The sequence below is a fragment of the Cryptotermes secundus genome, unplaced genomic scaffold, assembly GCF_002891405.2.
Source record: "Cryptotermes secundus unplaced genomic scaffold, Csec_1.0 scaffold68, whole genome shotgun sequence".
NCBI lineage: Eukaryota > Metazoa > Arthropoda > Insecta > Blattodea > Kalotermitidae > Cryptotermes > Cryptotermes secundus.
In genome coordinates, this window is record NW_019722422.1 from 859,378 (window position 1) to 880,234 (window position 20,857).

General features: G+C 41.3%; 1 protein-coding gene across 1 annotated transcript in view; it reads right to left on the minus strand.

The window, feature by feature from the left end:
• Window positions 1-20,857, minus strand: part of LOC111861269 (protein Wnt-6) — a 92,391-nt gene that overhangs the window by 15,842 nt on the left and 55,692 nt on the right. The window contains exon 2 of the mRNA XM_023845703.2: window positions 8,822-9,042. Coding sequence (XP_023701471.1) covers window positions 8,822-9,042 — 221 coding nt within the window. The remainder of the gene's footprint in view (window positions 1-8,821; window positions 9,043-20,857) is intronic.

The window sequence follows — 20,857 nt, forward strand, 5'->3', positions numbered from 1 at the left end:
AGAAAATATTACGTACATAAAATAATAATACGAATATTTGTATATTACAGATAACACCTGTACAGTGTGAAAACAAGAACTAGCCGCTCCAGCACTTAGACATAGGGCGAGTAACCCTAAGAATTTTAAATTTTAAATTTAAAATTTAGAGAAAATTTTAAAAGATTTTAAAAACATCATAACTAAAGATTTTTAGAGTGCTACTACAAGAATATCGGGTTTGACGTGTGCAACATAATCTACATACCAGACACATATCAACGATGTAGATGTTGATAATACGAAGAACGTGACATTGTGTTTTTAAATGTTAAGTTTTAAACTGGGTTCAGTGTGGCAGCAACGTTAAGAGTATACACCTGATGATGGCCGATAGAGGCCGAAACATGTAGTGTAGAAAGAGCAAGATCAAAGACATATAAATGTATATTGTTTGCACTTAGGACGGAGTTTGTATCATTTATCGTTAAAGGCAAACAACCAGCAGGAATCAAGCAACAACAATGTTACTCCAGAACATCGGCGAACTTTCACTAGACTATATGTCGACTTGTAAGTAACCTTGTGGGGGTGAGACCTGTTGGGAAAACAGTGAATCATAGTACAGGAAGTTCCCCATTGCAGTCAACAGGACGAAATTCCTTTAAGTTGTTTAATATAACATAATGCATTTAGAACTTCTAAATTGTTACCAGCCACCTGGCTATTTAATATGTGTTCAGGTGGCTCTTGTATTATGACTGGATACACAACTGATTTTATCTTTCAGCAAGAGGCAATAAATTGAATGCTGTAGTTACAGAAAAGACTCCAGCATAAATTTTCCAGGATTGATGTGTCCTTTTATTTCTCGTTTTCTTCCTATTTTTCTCTTAAAGAATGGAGAGAGGATTTGGCGAGATCTGGATAATTACGTCACGTTGATAAGGCATCTGCTTCATCGCGCCGTGACAGCTTAAGACCACTTCAAAGGAAATCAAGTACTTTGATCGATTAACTGATTTACCGCTCGATCGACCGGCGATGTTTTCTCGAAAAAAGAAAATGCCATGCACGTCACCCTCAAGGTACAACAGTGTGTACAGGACTGTCAATGCATCAGATCGCTACACATCTTTAGGGAGCCAATCCGCCCCGCAATCCTTCTTGTTCTCCGTTTAAATACTTTTACACTTCTCTTCGGGCTCTCGCATCTTAAGGCGGGGATCTGTATACAATGAGCAAGATAAGAACTTTTTTTTTCTTGGCACTACAGCCCCAGTGGGCATAGGTCTACCTCCATGAACTGCGTTCACTTCGGTTATTATAGATCTTACACATAGGGTAGGACTCCTTGGGCGGGTGATCAGCTCGTCGCAAGGCCTCTACCTGTAGATAAACACAGAAAAACGAACACAAACATCCATGCCCTGAGTGGAATTCGAACCCATGATGTCGGCTTCCGAGCGAGCGAAGACAGTGCATGCCTTAGACCGCTCGGCTACCGTGACCGGCAAGATAAGAACTTAGTTTTAGCATATTTTTACACGTAATAGTAGCTGAGAGTAATTTTTAGGCACATTATCTTATGTGATAGTAATTTGGACTATTACCAAAAATCCTAATTAAATTTCATCCTTCAAAAAATTTGCAGTACTGGAAGACAATAATTTAAAAGCAAAATTAATAATAACACGTGCACGTTTTGCAACTCTGTCATAGCTCGTCCGAAGCCCGATTGAATAAGGAGAAGGGAGAAGTGGAGGAGGAACACCTCATTAAAAAACTGCGGGGGCACTGACCCGATTAGTAATACCCTCAAGGGACCCTTGACCGTGGTTATGATCAAGAACTCAACGGTGTAAGGTAAAGTTGTTCCTGTGCTTAACTAATTAAGCACTATGGATGTATATATCCACATTTTCTTGACCTCGTCACTAGTTGGGGGTGAGTGGTCAGCTTCATGTCCAGGTCGCTCTGGCCCCCGGGGAATCATCCCCGGTATCCATTGGATAGGAGGCTGGGTGGACACCAGAACCGATCTGGAGGACTTGGAGAAGCAAAAATTATTGATCTTACTGGGACTCGAACTCCGACTTCTCGGTCGTCCATCCCGTAACCAGTCGCTATACCAATAGAAGTACCCCGGCTCCCCTCAACAGTGTAGAGCATAGTTTATACAAAAGCGGGGCGGAAGAAGCTACCCTCTCTCAGGGGGTTAAATGTAGGAAACTTTGGTTCATGATCCTTGAGGCAGTAGCCCAATCACTGGACTACCCAGCTATGCACTGGTAGGGAACTAGTATAAAACAAAGAAGCATTGAAAAGTGTTGGCTCTTTAGCGCTCCAATAGGCCACTTTAGTAAGTGGCCTTGTTTTCAAATTGAAATACGTATATAAATTGCTGAAAAAGTATAGACATGTTTCGGGGGGCTTGCCGAAATTTGAAGCAGAGTTGTAGCAGCAATAGAGGTTGCAAACGGTCTGAAATAAGGAGAGCCATATTATCGACGAACCGTTCTGAACACTGAAAAATGGAAAACGTAACAGAAAACCATGGAACCAAATACATATCTTGATAATACAAGCTTGGAACAATTTATATAAAAATCAAAGAAATCGATATAAAATATTATAAATCCATATCAGACGATGAAAGCATTTCCGTTAATGATACTATGTTTAATAGAGGAACACTGCAATTTATTTTTTTCATTTATCGGGATTCGATTCCCGGCAAAGGAAGAAATTTTTACCTAATCCACAGCGTTCAGACCGACTCTGGGGCCCTTCCAAACTCCTATACAGTGTTACGGGAACCCTGTCCCTGGAGGTAAAGTGATCTGGATGTAAAGCTGACCCTTCACCTCCATCTACTGCACAATGCTTCATCAATTAAGGACAGGGACAACAATAAAAACGAACTCCGTGACTTTAGTCCGCAAGAGATCTGTACCGACCGAGCGACCGCCGCTTGTCGGCGAAATTAGTGCCAACTCTTTCGGATAGAGTGTGTCGCGTGGTCAACGCAACGAATCCCCTCGGCCGTTAATTTCGGTTCTTCCAGAACGGAACAGGGATATCAATATATTTATTTATTGATAATGTATTTAACGACGCTTTGAATGATTGTGTGATAGTACACCATTGATCGAAAAGAACGTAAAATTGGGCTGCCGTTGCTTAGAGGCCGTGTTGCAACATTTATCTGGAAGGGCTGAGGAAACCACGAACACCTAAAGTTTTACACTCGGTGTTCCTGCAGTCAAAAGCGTTGCGTGCTCAATTTTATAACTTTAAGACCTGACGTTTTCATGCTGGAGAGTAAGCACAAAGATGCTACGGCGCATGAGTGAAACAAACATGATAATAACCTGCCTTAGCTATCCCTCTGTAAATCAGTCATCCCGCCAGGTTCACCCCCCCCCCCCNAACCTGTCTCTGCACTACTGACTTAGTTTCCAGTCTGCCCAACTACGTAGGCTTGTAACCTGTAGCCTCGCAGTTCCGTAGCATGGGACAAGAAGGTTCGCTGTAGCTCAGAGTGGGAAATGTACCGTGGGCTGAACGCCCGGTATTGTATTCCCGACGCGAACAAGAGCCTCTTTCTACGTTGTGGGGCCGGCTGAACTTCTACTGTATAAGTATCCGCACCCTTATCAATCTCAGTGTAATATTGCCCAGGCACTGGGACATATCTGTCGTAGTCTAACATTACTTTACAATACAAAGTCACAAGGTACAAGGGACTCTTCAAGAGACCTGACTTTGCTTTACACTAATGTCCAGAAGGACCACCAATATCCAAGTGGTAACGCCACACCCACACTCTTGGAGCTGAGCCCTTCTTGAGAAGCTACCACGTGTGCAGCTACTCAAAAATTTCTCAGCATTTTATGCAACCCGAAGGTTCATTACCGTCATCACAAGAGCCCTCCATTGGTTCATATACTGAGCCACATCAATGCAATCCATACCATCCCATCCTATGTTTCTAAGATCAATTTTAATATTGTCCACCCACCTAAGTCTTGGTCTTCCCAGTGGTCTCTTTCCTTCTGGTTTTCCCACCAATATCCTATATGTATTCCTCTCATCCCTCATTCGTGCTACCTGTCCTGCCCATATCATCCTCCTTGGCATGATCGTTCTAATTATGCTTGAAGAAGAGTACGGGTTATGAAGCTCCTCATTATGCAGTTTTCTCGAACCTACTGTCACTTCATCTCTCTTCGGTACAAATATTCTCCGCACCAATCCAAGGAGTAAGGTTAAGAAAGTAAGTTATTTCTTGGCTTAATTAATTAAGAACAACGCCATGAAGACGTACTGGGGGGTAGAGTGTAGCTTCACAATTCTTAAAAACTCGACACAAGACGGAGATGAGTGGACAGCTTCAGGCCACTGCAACATTATCCCCGGGGGACACTCCCACGCATCCTCTTAATAGGAAGCTTGTTGGGTCCCCGACAGGGTTTGCACTTTAATCAGAAGATAATCTTTTTCCCTTACCAGGAATCGAACCCCCACCCCTCAGTAGTCCATCCCGTAGACTAGTCGCTATACCGAGTCACCTGTCCTGGATTCCTTTTATTCAAGCCGGACTGAGAGTAAGTATTAGCCGCGGGGAGTCAGAAGTGTATAGCTCACCATTCGTGTCTTAGTATAACCGAGTTCGAGAATGAACGGATCCTATAGTCAAGCGAGAGAAGTTGGTTCTGTGTTTAACCCTACGCTGTGCAGACGTGTAAGGAGTGAAAACGGTGCTTCAAGCATTCCTAACCTCAATCCTGAATGAGGTGGGTGATCAGTACATCGTACACATTGGATGGGTGGCTCGGAGTCCCTCTGAATGAGGCGGAGGAAAGAACGGCTAAGATTTATGGGTATATCTTGTGGGATTGTAATGCCATATAGTCCGCTGAAAGTCAACTGAGGTTTCGAAGGAATATTTCGCCTTTATTTTGAAGACTGAAGAATAAGCCAAGCAACAAATCCCTCGAAAATATTTAACAACGGATAATTAGTTACTATAGGATTTTGACGATGGTGTATAACACACTGATATATTGGGTTTTTATTAGTTATCTTAAAAGCCAGGACGATGGATAAAGTCCAAAAACCCAATATATCAACGGATAATTAATTGAAAAATAACTTCACACTCCCTCTTTTTTGGTTTATTCCTCGACTATGAAGAAAAGGGCGTTATGTTCCTGCGAAATGTCAGTTGACCGCATCACACTACGCGGCTTTATATCCCAGAAGATGTAACTCTTCATAGCTACCGCTGTGAGAACCTCAAATCCTATATAAAAATTTTCTACAACAGTGAACCCCAGTCATCGAACCCATAACTACAGACTCAGAACATCGCGAATTCTCCAGAATGAACTTCTTATAACACCTCGACACGGACCGAAAAGATTCACCGCAACTATGTTGCAGTTTAAGGACCGTTGCCTAGTAACGGGTCTGTATGCCATAATGCAGAACTCTCTCTTTCCACAAGTTCTACATTTTGTATGAAAGACTGACAGAACTCGGACATTTCTTAATGAATAAGATAAGGATCTACTTCTGAAAACAGAGGCACGCAGGGAATGGGGTCTCGAAAAGGAAAGACCCTGCAGTGAGCCACATCCATCGGTACCTTCTTGAATGGAGATGCGAGGAAAGTAAAAACTAAGGAGTTTGAAATTAAGATGAGGAATATGGCTGATGGGAAAGAACAGGTTTGGGTAGCAAAATAAATTAGGTACTTAGTGTAACAGAAGAAAATCTTTCTTTTGGATTTTTGGGCCTACAAGCAGATCATTTGTACAACTTTTTTTAAGTCATTAATAATCATTAGTAAGTAATGAAAATGTGTTATGATGATATACACATGAGCTTATAATATATCCCCACTACAGATCATGTTACCACTTTTTGTCACCACTGCAGACATATCAAGGTAACCAAGCTATCTGACGAATCACATTGTATGAAAGAGTGACACATGTGCTTAACGTTTTAAAATACTCTACAGCAACATTCCACATTGCGGTATTCGACTGTAGATGTTTAATTTTTGATGAGGGTTCTTTTATACGTGAGAACTTGAATCATTTCAATTGTACTGTCACATTTCGGGAATCGTGTTAATGTAACAACGCTCATTAACGACCACTTTTAATTTATTTAGTCATGCGTATTCCAGTGCCAACTTCAGTGTTCTGATAGCAAATGCATAATTACAGAATTAGTCTTTTACCAAGATTTACTATAAGACCTATCGTCGGATTACAATTACATACAACTTAAAAAGAGAGAGTAAGAGACAGGGAGGAAGGATTGACAAATCCATAATATGTAATATACTTATAAGCCTAATTCAATTTTCCGCCCTTGAAATGTGTAAGTTTAGATATTAAAATATACAAAATACAGTTTTCCTGTTCTTTATACGAATGTGGAACTTGAGATCAGGGTGTTGAAAATATATTTTTACCTAAGATGGGGAAAGCAATTGAAGGTTGGTTATGCTTGCCCATAACAAACAAAATTTGATTTAAATTGACACTTCGAATATCAAGTATATATATAAAAGTTAAAGTCGTCCCTGTGCTTAACTAATTAAGCACTACGTCATGAAACCTTATGGAGCAGTGGATGTACATATATCTACATTTTCTTGACCTTGGCACTAGTAGGAGGTGAGTGGTCAGCTTCACTCCTCGGCCGCTTTACTCAGGGGAAGGAACCCCTGGTATCTACTGGAAATGGGGCTGGGTGGGCACCAGAGCCGGTCTGAACAATATGGAGAAATGAAAATTCTTGCACCCATCAGGACTCGAACTCCGATTCCTCGGTCGTCCAACTCGTAGCCAGTCGCTATACCGACTGAACTATCAGGGTTCCACTTGAGAATAGGGCATTATTTTTTTTTTGCCTATGACGAAGGAAGTAATTGAGGTTGGTGGTGTTTGCCCTTAGCAAAATTTCATTTGAATTAACATTTCGAAAATCAAGTGTAAATATATATATATATATATCAAATCTTATATGTCATAATTATCCGTTTCTCGTTTTTAAAACGGACCCCTATTTTGTAGGAAACTGCATGATTCTTATTTCAGTAAATAAATCTTTCTCCAATCGATGTCCCCTAATCAACGATTCGATTCATCGACACTCCCATAATATGTCCGAATACCGAAACAATCGCCGTTCCCGGGATAATGGACGATAGCCATTGCGCGCGCACTTGAGGAAAAAAAAAAGTTTAAAAGAGAGAGCCGTAAATTTCTGCTGAATGCGTTCTAGTTTGTTTGCATCGGTTGACGTAATGGAGTTCCAAACTACTGAAGCGTATTCAACCTTGGATCTAACTCAAGTAAAGTATATTATGAACGCGCATCCAAGGGTTGACTTGTTAAAGGTTATACGCGAATTATACATAGCATCTTAACACAGTGTGAAAAAATAAAATTAACATGATCATGAAAATGAAGTTTAGAATCAAGGTATATTCCCTGAATATGTTCGAGTTATAGTGAAATAAAAAAGTCTGTACGCGTATATCAAATAGTTAGTTTTCCTGAAGAACGTTATAACTTTGGGTCTTGTTAACGTTGAGTTTCATATAGTTCGCTGCACACCAGCTACATATACAGACGTCAGATTGCAGAAGATTAAAATCTTCAGGACAGCTAATAGCACGGTAAATTTTAATGTCATCTGCAAAGAGTAGGTACCTGGAGTGTTTAACTGAATCACACAAGTCGTTTATGTAGACATTGAAAAGCAGAAGCCCAAGAACTTATCAGTAATAACTCTTTTTAATCACATGTTGTAACTTTGTGAATAAATTTAATGGAATTATGGGCCCTACAAGGATAAGCAAAGCAAATATTAAAACTGCTTTCATTAAACAAAAAATCGCCAATCGACTACCTTTTATGGAACCAACTGACTTCGATTTGGGGGAGTCACTGTAGTTATTAACACTTTACAAACAACCTAGTGACGCTGATCATTCTGAGCCCTTATTTATTTGGATGATTATAGATGACCATGAAATTTATTTCTAATCAATTCTCGGTAATTTGAATTTCAAAAGTCTTATGTTTCGATATTACTGGAAATGTATCGTGATCTATAATATCGTATTTCGTCGTCTGGGACGTGCAATACGGTGTTTATGTTGAAAATTTCTAGATTCTGGCAGAAACAAGAGGTCCGGAGTTATGACATTTACGATCAGTCATAAATTTAGCTCGGGTACAGGGAACCGGACGCGCCTAAAAGGACAGGTCAGAGCTTGTTACAATTGCCTGTGAATGAGGGCCAGTATGATTGGGTTGCCTCGTTCAAGCTTCCTACGGAAGATGGGATGAAATGTATATGTCCACACCATCTTTCGAATTCCCGGCGTGGGGTGTGCAAGCCATTCCACAAAGGAGACTTGCACAATATTCCGAACTGAACGGACGTGACCCTTGCACGCTCCGAGACATAGCTTGCCGATAGTGTAACGCTGTAACTTAAAGCTAAGAATACATTAATTTAACAGTGTGGTGAATTAGCAGGTGAATAAACGTCAATTGGCTCAACTCTCAGAAAACGCTTTCTTCGGCATCGCTACCCTGAGACTCATGCGAACCGACCCAGTTAGTTTCCCGTATCTATACCGATCTCCCTTAGTTTGATCTGTGAGGACAACTTCCAGTAGCCATCATACACTGTCCTAAGATAGAAACAGGTGTAGCAGGGATAGCACCATTCCGACTGCGCCGATACAAGCAAAGGCGGGTTGGAAAAGAGCGGTGTTACTAGATAGCGTGACAGTCACACTTACCTCTCATGAGAATTTTACGCAGGCTTCTGTGCACTGTCGTACAGTTCCAGCGTCGGTTCCGGAACTGGTACTGGCACTCCTTGGTGCCGAGTGACACACCTTTTGATATTTCCTTGAGGAGAGCTGGCTCTTTCTTACATATATCTGCGAGTCTGCCTCGTAACCGACGAGTCTTCTTGCAGATGAGCGTCGGGTCCATCACCACGTGACTGCCCACGGCCCTGTGAAATAATCAATCAATCAATTGATCTTTTCTCTTCGTTTCCAAGCACAGTACGTATAAAGAGAACAGAGATGAGTTTTTAAGCAGTCATTGGATATCGGTTATTTCATCAATTGCAAAATGAAATAATATCTGACTGTCTGTGGCTCTACAGTCCTTTGTTTGAAATTCGCTGCTTTCTTCAGTTTCTTGATTTTTACACAGTAGGTAGGACGTCTTGGACGGGGTATAAGCCCGTCGCAAAGTCTCTACTTACAAACAGAACGACACAAACACAGAATAAATGCACACAGACACCCATGTCCCAAGTGGGATTCGAACACACGATCCCAGTGTATGAGAGGGCGAAGACAGTTCATGCCTTAGACATCACGGGCACTGTGATCGGCAAACTCAAGGAATAACCTAGTCTTCATGAGACACCAAAATCACAGACCCTCTAATAAATACAGTATTTAGATGCAGAAATATTCAAAAGATATGCTTCAGAAGGAATTGAAAATTTTACACTAAGGACGTAGGATGTGAGATATCTCACGGCGGTGACTATCTTCTGAGATATGATGCTGTGTAATAAGCTGGATGTCTAGCGACGTTTCGTAAAAGCGTAGGCAACTGCTGCCAAAATCTTCAGGGTCAAGGATTATGTAAAGAAGCCTATTAATCAATCAACAAGCAATGCAAATCATTTCCTTTGCAGACCCAATAGCTAATGTTATTACAATGTGACACATGACAGCTAGCCCGTAATAATTATTCAAATAATATGTTAGAGTGGAGTAAATATTAACACAATGTCATCTCATCATTTACCTTCCCCTCTCCACCTTTGTCATGAGGCAAATCACTGGGCAAGTGATTCAGTAGCAACGACAGTTGTTATTTTTAAGGCCGCGCCATAGCTCAAGCGGTTAGTCGCTGGCTTCCCACCGCGGTGGCCCTGGTTCGATTCCGGGTCTGGTTAAGTGGGATTTGTGGTGGACAAAATGGCGCTGTGGCGGGTTTTCTCCGAATACTTCGGTTTCCCTTAACAATTTTCATTCCACCAAATTCTCCATCATCATAATATCACCCGGGGCAGGCTACAATAGGCCAATCAGTGGCCGCCGTGCCGAGTGGACCCAGTTGGACTCCACCCTTCACTAAATGATTTAAAAAAAAAGGTAAGGCCAGACAATGCTGTCATTTACAAATACAGTGTTTGTAACTCCGTTCCGAAGCTCGAGAGTTTGATTTCTTCTCTAGCCGCTTGTAGGTCTTCCCATGTCCCATTTGTCCACTGGGATCATGTGCATGTACCATTCTGAAGATCCTGCCTTCCTCCAATTCTGTGCAGACTACATTTGTATCCACTTTAAGTGAGGGTTACTTCATGTTATTAACTATGATTTTAAGTTTGAGTCTGATTCTTACTTCGTAACCCTCAGCCGGCAGACTGGGTCAAAATGACACAACAGTTCTTCAAAGCCGTAGAACAAAGTAGTCACAGCTGCCCTATATCTGATATTTCCTCTGCTTTACCGTCAGTGATTTCCCGAACGTTGTTCGAAGTGGATATGGAGTCAGCGTGGTGTGTATTGACAATAACGACTTTTGATTCGTCTCATTTTTCTCCAAAAATATTTTATACGTGCTATTTAATAATTAAGGGAAGATAGCCTTATGTGTAGGCCATTGTGATCCATCTGTTCGACTGACGGGACACAATAACATTACCTTTAGTATATTACGTATATTTTATGCGACAAGCGGTTTTCCCTAAAATTGATAAATTTGAATTTAGCTTCGTGTAAGGTCATAATATTTGAAGGAACAATTGTCAAGAATTTTTAATGCAGAACTCCAATATCAAATGTCACCGAAAATAGTCATACAATTTCAGAAATTAAAGCAGTCGGATAAAATGACAGAAAAACACGACTTTCACGCCATGTTATAATCTTATATACTTTGTATAAAGTCTACATAAAAAAGTCTTATGCTCGTGTGAAATGTTGAAGTTCTGGAAGTGTATGAGTGCAAGTTGCTTCGAGTTGCCATGTTAGGCTGGCAAGGAATTCCTGTAAGCGTCGGAGCATTGTGAATACTGGACACAAAGTCCAAGTAACTTGCAACGTATGTCCATCAATTTGTGGGTCGAAAACAGGTCCTGGATGTTCTGGAATGCGCAGCGAGGCATCTGCGGAATAGGGCTGAGTTACCACACCGGTTTTTACTTGGGATTTCAATTGTGCAGTCACTCTAGGAGAACACAGCCTGGCGAATTTCATACATAAAACAGCGAACTCTGAAATATCACAAAGAGGAACAACCTACATATTTCAGCCTGTGAATTTTATTTCAATCCTGATCAATCGAGATATATCCAGGAATATTTCAAAAACATGTTATAGATAATGAGCTGTTTCTCTTCGAAAGTACGAATAATATGCACTTCCAGAATCCATCTGACTATAAAAAAGAATGCGTGGTTGATGGTGAAATGCCTCTTCGGTTACAACAGAAGCTGGACACACAAAAGATTTTAGATGACTCCACAGGTAAAAATTCGGAGGTTTCAGATCTAGTGAGTTGTGTCCTCTCCTACCTATCCATCAGTCATGATAAGTGATATTGAGAACATATGGCATAGCACGGATAAAATGTGCCGGACCACCTTCACGCACGTACAGTATTCTTTCAGTTACAGCTCACAAATTAATATTTCCAGTCACATGTCGGCATGGACATTTTTTCTTGCTATGGTAAGCGGAACTTGTGCCCAAAATTTGTCCGCACCTTTCACTCACACTCTGTATAAGCTGAAAACATTCCTATCGAAATGTTGAATTCATTTCAGCTGTTAGGTAAATATTCTCTGGCTAATATCATAATTTCTGTGTCTAAGAAAATATATCATCACCCTTCCACCGCTTCTGATATTCTGTACTTGAAATATTGTTGTTAAATAATGAAAGAATCATCATATTTTTAGGGCCTGCCTTCACTTATTCTAACCCGTTCAATGATATATTTATTATAACAATTTTCAAGCACTTCACACAACTTGAAACAGGCAGATTTATCTTTCGGTGAAATGTGTAAGCTTATATTCAGTCCAAAAAATCTTGCTTTTATCTGAAAGTCTTTTTCTTCCTCCTTTTCCTCAGCTCAGACAGTCCTCTAGCCTGTTCTTTCTTCAGCCGAGTTCATCTTTCCTACATCTTTGGGTCTGCTGGTTTGTATTGTAACTTCACTAGGAATACATTTTAATTAACATGTAAAATGTGTTCGGGTTAATTCTGCTTTCTTCTTTCTTATTTCTCTTTCATACTGGACATACATATATATATAGTTCTGCATTTCTGTGTTTTTCTTAAAGTCTAGTAGGAAGTTCAAAATCTAACATTTAAGATATAAAAAAGATAGGTTTAAACACCTGTGAAAGTTTCCCCTGAGGGAATAACAAAGTTCTGAGACAATGTTTGGGCCCGATATGGCGGCAAAGAGGGGGGGGGGACGGAATGAAAGTAATCGGAGAAGAAGGAAAGTTTGGGGAGATTGGTGTTTTCTATGCCTTTCACCAAATATTATTAGGATCGCCGTGTAGTCCGTTGAAAGTTAATCGACGTTTCAGACATCCGTTGAATTTCAGTGGACTACACGGCGATATATCCCAGAAGACAATATTCTTTATAATTAACGCTGTGAGAACATCAAATCGTACATTAATAAGATAGTCCAATTAACAAGAATTATGTTTGAGGCTGTAATTGGAAATACTACCCCAGCATTCTTCTGCAAGGGATAATGAACACCACAAATGTCTCCATCAGGATACTCTGTGATTATCCCATCCGAGATTTTAACTGGAATTTTACCTAACAAAAGTGAAAGGATCTACCGCTTGAGCTAACGTGCTCTCCTGTAGATGTAGAAGCGGCTGATCCTTTTTTCATACCCTAGATGTCTGTAACGCTGTGTTCAGTTCCCAGATTCATAATAAGAATGCGTACAAGAAACTGTTATGTAGTTACGCACTTTAGGCACGGGCTTACAGAGCAACTATGACACAGACAGAATGACATTTGATTGTACATATAGTTCACTGGGAATGAACGCCCGGTGTCAAATGTTAGTGCACGTGGTCAGCTCACTGTCACTGTAAATATGAAAACGGGTTTTTTGTTCTTGTTGAATGTGAAAGTTGGTAAAGATAAATGACAAGCCATCATTCACATCATCCGTTCTAAATTCCAGTTTCATACAAAAGTAACTAGCACACCCTACTCTTGTAATCACATTTCTAACCGTACTCTTACGTGTAATTAGTTGAGGCACTATGCTACAAGCCCGAAGGTCGCGGGTTCGAGTCACCATGAGGTGGAATAATTTTCGATTTACCTAATCCTTCCAGCCGCACTATGACCGTGGGATCGACTCAGTCTCTGACAGAAGTAAGTACCAGGAATCTTCCTGGGAGGAAAGGGCGGCCGGCGCGTAAGGCTGACAACCTTACCGCCATCTATGAGCCTAATGTGGGAGCCTCAGCGCCTCACAATCGTATGGGCCTCCATGGCCTGTTAAAGGAATACGTTTTACTGTTACCCGAACACTTTCGAATGGCTCTAATTCATTACCGCTGCATTTCGGGGCCCGGATTTATACAGTATTTCATTGTTTGGAGCCACAGTAATTATCCTTCAGTTGGATACGTGTATGACACATTCCGTTTAGCGTCGGATGGTAGGCTGATAAAATGAAAGACGAATTATAAATTATTTAGAAAAAGCCTTTTGTGATTTGAGTCACTATCCCGACATTCCTCTACATATACTGAGGAAAACTACGAAGGACCTCAGACAAGAGAGCCGGAGTCCGGACCGAGATTCGAAGCGAATACTTCCCGAATAAAAACCTGTAGCTGTGTCTCTGTAGCAGCGTGTTCGGTCGGCTGTTTCATGCCAAACGAAGTACAGAAGGTGATGTGCACGTGTCAGAATAACAGCAAATTCGAATTGATCCTATTCGGAGCCAGTTCGGACCGGTCACCTCTAAAACTAAAGCGTTGGCGCATGGACAAACTTGCTCTGTGCGCGTGACTGTTCACCCCTGAATCCTGCTCCCATGCTCGGAGTTGGGGGGGGCTCTCATCTGGTGTTCCAGTTTGTTTCCTTTGCCTCCTCACCTCGTGAACATCTTAACCCAGTTGACAGTGAGCAACTGAGACCGACAACTTCCATGTTATTGATATAAAGTGGCGTGGTGACGTCAGACGCCAGTCGGCGTAGAATTTTAACTCGGGTTGCTTCCTACTTTCCAGAGGAACATTCTAGACTCAGGTATACATACGCGTAGGCCGCGCCATAGCTCAAGCGGGTAGTCGCTGGCTTCCTACCGCGGCGGCCTGGGTTCGATCCCGGGGTCTGGTCAAATGGGATTTGTGGTGAACAAAGTGGCGCTGGGGCAGGTTCTCTCCGAGTACTTCGGTTTCTCCTGCCAATCTTCATTCCACAAATTGCTCCACAATCACCCTCACCTATCATCTGGGGCTGGTACAATACGCCAGAAGTGGCTGCAGTACAAGGGACTTAGTCCCACCCCACTGGCAATAAAAAAAACATACGCGTTCTTATATGCGTAGCATAAGTTGGGTAAAAATAAAGCTTCCCCTGTGCTTATCTAATTAAGCACTACACCATGAAGACTTAGGGGGTGGTGGGTGTACAGATGTATAGACCCACGTTTTCTCGATCTTGGGATTAGTTAGAGGTGAGTGGTCAGCTTTACGCCCCGGCAGCTTTACCCCCGGGAAAAGAGCCCTGGCATCCATTAGATAGGATGATAGGTGGGCCCTAGAGCCGCTCTGGACAACATGAAGAAGTGACCCCACTGGGACTCGAACTCAGACCTCTCAGTCATGCAGCCCGTAGCCAGTCGCTATACCGACTGCGTATCCCGCCTCTTAGTATAATTTTTAATTGCAACCTAAGGGTCATCTTTATGACAACTAGGGGGGCGAGAGACAAATCGAAAATTCGAATTTAATTAAAATTTTACAAATTTTCTTCTGTTACGACAAGATGCAGAATGAGGAGTATTATCCTCTGTGATGTGGCATACTCTTACATAAGTTCACGGACATTTCGGAAGAACATCGGTAGAATTATAGTATTCTTCAGAGCCACCGCCGTGATATACCAAAATCTAACATAATGGCATATCTTGAAGTTTCCGAATTAGGCCCTATGGAATCCAAGGATGTAAGAACACTCCAGCCGAATCTTCTTAATTATGACACAGTGTGGATTTTCAGATGATCATCAGCGGTTGGAAGTATCCTGAGGATGGAGGCAGCAGGTTCATACGAAACGTAGAAATACTACCTTTAATAACATCCTGATTTTACAGCGATAGACTACGTGGTAGAATTATACAAAAAGAAACGATAGTATTCAACACGATTTTTAATTTATCTGGGTTTTCCTCTGTAGTCTGGATTCAGCTTGATTGGGATGGGTGCCAGTGGCGGACTCTTGTGGCCATACTCATGAACTTTCAAATCCTGTAAAAAGTGATGAACGATTGTTTTGCTTCCGAAGAAGTACTCTGTTGCTTGAAGTAAGCAAAATAAAGCCGGTAATACAGCATGCTACCGTATATTTTTAGAAAAAAAATGGATAGTTTTCATTCACTCATCTTTGTCAAAGAGACTAAAATATTGTCATGTGTCAGGGGTTCCGTGACAAATATTTAATGGGTTGCGAGTTTAGACTATGCTGATTGTTGGAGAATTACTCGTTTACACTCACAATTACAATTTCTCTCAAATAACGCCCTTTCAGACGAAGCGATCTGACAAGTCCGCCGTCTCTCTGCGTTTCCTCTTCGACAGTTCTTCTCTTATCTCTCGTCCGATATGAACTGTCCTGCTCCTTGTCTTCTATCCTCTAAAGTAGCTCTTCGCGTACCGCTGAGAGAACGCCTTGTGGAAGGGTTCTGTTTCCCGTATTATCTAGAATATTCGTTAGCGGGTCTATTCGTTGCCTAGAAATTACTAGCTGTTGACTAGCATTAGACGACGATTGTCAGCACAATGTCTCGACAACGCGTTACTTAGGAAGTGACACTTCTCTATGCAGTGGGTTCACCTCTCACAATATGTATGCTTGACATATTAACCCTGTAGGTCAGATACGAAAACTAATATTGATTGCAAGAGATACAGATACAGATACACGTATGTGACAAACAAAAGCTTTCAGCATACAACCCTGTTGGTGGATTATATTCATATTGGCAGCACTGTTAAGAACAAGCCTTAAAGCTATCTGAAGCTCGATACGATTTTGTCAGACAGGAAAGCTATTCCTGTAACAGGCCGTGAAGGCCCATAGGGTTGTGAGATGTTGAGGGTCCCACACTATCTACACAGTCGGCTCAAAGATGGCGGTAAGGCTGTAAGCCTTACTCACCGGCCGCGCTTTACTCCCAAGGAAAATTATTTAATTAATTCCTGGTACTTATTTCTGTTAGAGGTTGAGTCGACCCCAGGGCCATAGTGCAGCTGGAAGGATTAGGTCAATTGAAAAAAAAAAATCCAGTGACCTCATCGGGAATTGAACCCGCGACCTTCCGGCTTGTATCATAACCCCTCAACCAACTACGCTACCGCTTGCCCCCTGTCAGACAGAAGGAGCATACGAAATGTTTAGAGAAACGTTTCTTATAAATATAAGCAGATACCTGAATATGTAGTTTATTGTGGCGCAACAAACGCTGGAATACAGTCTACAGCTCTACAGCATTGGCTCTACTGCAGAACGTGTAAGACAGAGATGGCGAGAAGGAATAAAGCCTGAAATATGGTGCCTAAAAAAATAAGCATTTCCTGGAGGGATATGACATCCTCTGGAAACAGAAATAAACCTTGTCGTTGAGTCTTACAAAGATTTTTTTATCCTTCTTATATACGGAAATATATTTCTTATTATATGGCTTTCAAACACAAGTGTTTTATAGGGGAATTATTTGTTTTATTCTATGAATAAAAATAGCATTTGTTTCTGAAGCTTCTTGCCAAGTTCACTGCAAGATCTCGTAAGGCGATCGTAAAATGAAAATATTATTTGCACATTTATTCACTTAGAATGTTACGCGAAGAACAGTGTAAAGTTCGATTTAACCTAACATCTTGACTTAGAAGAATGTTTGATAGATTAGGCCCTTACAGGAAAAATATGTATATATTTATTTGAAATTAGCAGCGAAAATTAAATCTGTTTTCGAGAGAAATGCATTTGCTTACAATACTACCGTGCGTGAAGGAAGCCCAGTTCAATGGCATAACCTAATTCTCATAAACTAGTGTTCAACGTTCTATATTCTTTCAATGGATAAACCATTCCTGTAACAGGCCGTGGAGGCCCATAGGGTTGTAAGACGTTGATGGTCTCACATTTTCTAGACAATCGATTAACAGATACCGTTAAGATTATCAGCCTTACGCGCCGGCCGCCATTTACCCCCAGGAAGATTCCTGGTACTCATTTCTGTTAGAGGCTGAGTCAACCCCAGGGCCATAGTGCGCCTGGAAGGATTAGGTCAATTGAAAAATCCAGTGACCTCATCGGGAATCGAAACCCTTCGGCTTGTAGTAAAGTGCCTCAACCAACTACACCACCTTTACTGCTCTTTTGCTAAAATGTTTCTGTTACAAACCAAATGAATTGCCCCTCTTTAAATAAAATATATTTTGTGATAATCAGTTTAGTTTGTATCAGATGTTTCCATATAATAACAAGAGACTATTCCCTCCGATTCAGCCTTCATAACCACCTACCTCAGCAGTTAATCCAGGATCATAGTGACCCAACCGGTCATTCTACAAACCGACTATACCATATAAAAGTATAATAGTGTATACAATTATAGACACCAATAACACCGAAGTAACAGCTTATTTTGAATAGTTTTTCTAAATTAGACTAAAAGAGCGTGCCTCTAGTTTCTACACCAAAAACAAAAGATAAATCCTATTTGGGCCGGTCACGGTAGCCGAGCGGTCTAACGCATGTACTGTCTCCGCTCGCTTGGAAACCGGGATCGTGGGTTTGAATCCTACTCAGGGCATGGATGTTTAGTTTGTATGTGTGCGTTTTTCTGTGTTTGTGTACAGGTAGAGGCCTTGCGACGAGCTGATCACCCACCCAAGGAGTCCTACTGAATGTGAAAGGCCCAGAAAAACCGAAGTGAACAGAGAAGTTCATGGAGGTAGACCTAGGCCCACTGGGGCTGTAGTGCCAAGGGGGGAAAAAGAAGTTATCCATATTATGAATTTCGGTATAAATAATCAATTGTAATCTAGAATCTTACATATTATCATAAAGTTCCTTTTTCTCTGATCTTCTCTCTTGAGGAACTTGTTCGTTAACAGAGCAATTACATAGTTTAAAATAAAAGACCGTATTTGAAGAGCCAAATGCAGGTCAGTTAAATAGTTTCGCTAATTAAACTTAGTTAATAGACAGAGTGTTGCAGTTACGGACAACAGCTGTGACCTCCAGGCTCTTCAAGGTGCTTTCACGTTCACGAGACGCGGTCGAATTGCGCGAGAAACACGTGTTGTGTGATCACTGCGCATGTGTGTGAAGCCACTTTCCTGAGGCCGCGTTGCAACTACAAAGATGACTGGTTACTTTCTACCGCATATCATGTCGTACCCTAAGCCCGCATTAAAATAATAGAAACGGTCACACAGATTCTCAGAAGTAACAATCCTGAGGGCAACAGGCACAAAACAACTTTGTGAGGAACAAAAGCTCAGGATTTTAAAATAAAAATAAATAATGGAGTTAGAAGTAAGTGTTTGATATGGCCATGCCGTGACTCAGGCGGCTTGCTGTCGGCTTCTTAGCGAGGGGGCTGTGTTCAGTCCCAGGTTAGTCTAATTGTGATGAACAAAATGGCACTGGCACTGCTCTTTTTCCATTGGCGCTACAGCCCCATTTTGGGCCTTGGCCTACCTCTATGAACTTCTCCTTTTCACTTCGGTTTACTAAATCTTAGACATTCGATAGGATTCCTTGGGCGGGTGATCAGCTTGTCGCAAGGTCTCTACCTATACCCAAACACAGAAAAACGCACAGACATACAAACATTAAACATCAATGCCTTGAGTGGGATTCGAACCCACGATTCCGGCCTCCGAGCGAGTGAAGACAGTGCATGCCTTAGACCGCTCGGCTACCGTGACCGGCCTGGCCCTGGTTACTCTTAAGGCGCGTCCACATTACTCGTGCTCGTGTTCGTGTTCGTGTTCGCCAGGCTTCTGCTCGTCGGGAGACTCGTCTGGATTTTACTTGTGCTAGTAAACCTTCGTCCACACTACTTCAGTTGCTCGCCAGGCTTCGGCGCGTGAGGATCCGTGTATTTACTCGTAATGTGTATAGGCTGCAGTAGTATTTTAATTATTGGCTATAGTTTTTAAATTTAAAATTTAAATTTTTTGTCTTGTCATATCGTTCACATTACGGGCGAGCATAGCGAGTCACACGAGCACGAGCACGAGTAATGTGAGATATTAGATATATTAGAGATATTCATGTACAAGTCTTTGTAGAACCTTGCTCTGTGGCTTAATAACATTTGCGACGTTTATAAAAAGTTACAAGTTTCACTAAACACCCACTAACAAAATCTGTCATGCCTGTTGATCTTCTCAATTATAAACCTAAATTTACCTGTCGGTCTTGTATTCCACGGTCGCATATATATCAACCGTCATGCAATTTCTGGAAAGTACGTGGACTGAGAATATTGTTCTCGAAAATAAAGCCTCATCTATAGAATATAATTCCTTCACCATAGAAGGAGTGTGTCCAAAAGCAATTATAAATAAATACAAAGGATTATCAATGAATTTGAATAATACGTGTATTAAGTAAAAGTGATGAACTGCGAAGAGGGGAGGGGGCGAGCTGTGTCGTCAGTCATCTCCCCTCACTCCCTGCCTTAAAGTGTCTTCATCGATGTTTAAGGTGACCCATATTATTATTATTTATTTTTGTTGCCTTGCTGTTGGATTGGTCATGTTTTACGCAGAAACTGCCTTCTAAAAGAAGTTATCGAAGGAAAGATAGAGGGGCGGATAGAAGTGACAAGAAGACAAGGAAGAAGACGTAAGAAGATGCTGGATGACCTTGGGGACAGAAGAGGATACTGTCATTTGAAGGAGAAAGCTCTAGATCGCATTAAATGGAGGAATTGTTTTGGAAGAGACTGTTGACCTGTCGTCTTGACAGATTACTGATGATGATGACTGTTGGTGTTGTTTGTATTCTTTCTGACTCTGTAATTAGCCACCGATTGTTGATATAAGGACTTAAATGAATAAAGAACTGATTTAGATTAATATTAATATAAGCCTGTTATAGGCACCTCGCTGTTGGCAAGCACTGAAATGAAGGAACTGAATTAGTGTTATCGGTATTATCATTATTATTTTGCTATTATTATTATTATTAGTAGTAGTACAGTATTTTCCACTCTTCCATAAAGAAATCTTTAATTCATCGGATCTTTGAAACAATATTTGCCTTACAGACTACACTTTGGCCTATTACAAATTTTAATATTATCACGAGGAGGCGGAGTAATCAGCTAGAGACAAATTTAGCACACCTCTTACAGTAGCCCTACTCATACAGAGACCTAACTCCACGTAGGATCTCATTTAAAACTACGCGTACTCCAAGTGAGCGTATGCAAGTTTGGAAAGAGTATGCCAGCTTAGTTCTCTCAATCTGATACAAACATAAACATTCAGGAACCAG